Below are 399 nucleotides of genomic sequence, written 5' to 3'. Positions count from 1 at the left end.
CGCGAGGGTGCCCCTGCCGGAGTCCCTCACGGCTGCTGCTGGTACTGGCCCTCGGTGGCGGTGAAGAAGTCCTCCAGCACGCTCTTCATGTACTCGAAGGTGGGACGTTCCTCGGGCCTCTCCTTCCAGCACTGCATCATCAGTTCGTACAGCTCCTGCGGGCAGTTGTCCGGCTGCGGCATGCGGTAACCGCGCTCCAGGTTCTGTATCACCTCGGGGTTGGTCATCCCTGCGAGGACAACGCGCGCGGCGCTGAATTTGGGTCGCCCCCACGTCGCAGGTAGCGCCCTACGTTTGCAAATCCCGCGGGGAAGCTCCCTGCCCCCTCTGCTGCCTCTCAAACCCCCGGTGGCTTTTGGGCCGTGGCTGGCCACGTGCATCGGGAAGCGGGCGAAAACA

The 399-nt window shown here is 65.2% G+C and overlaps 1 protein-coding gene across 1 annotated transcript in view; it reads right to left on the bottom strand.

The window, feature by feature from the left end:
• Positions 1-26: 26 nt before the first annotated feature.
• Positions 27-399, bottom strand: part of LCK (LCK proto-oncogene, Src family tyrosine kinase) — a gene marked incomplete at its 5' end in the record, with an annotated part of 4778 nt that continues 4405 nt past the window's right edge. Inside the window, one exon of the mRNA XM_009332220.1 lies at positions 27-229. Coding sequence (XP_009330495.1) covers positions 27-229 — 203 coding nt within the window. The remainder of the gene's footprint in view (positions 230-399) is intronic.

Source organism: Pygoscelis adeliae, unplaced genomic scaffold (genome assembly GCF_000699105.1).
Source record: "Pygoscelis adeliae isolate BGI_AS28 unplaced genomic scaffold, ASM69910v1 Scaffold359, whole genome shotgun sequence".
NCBI classification, from domain to species: Eukaryota; Metazoa; Chordata; class Aves; order Sphenisciformes; family Spheniscidae; genus Pygoscelis; species Pygoscelis adeliae.
The sequence above is the reverse complement of the archived record's forward strand: the minus strand, read 5'-3'. Positions and strand labels throughout refer to the sequence as shown.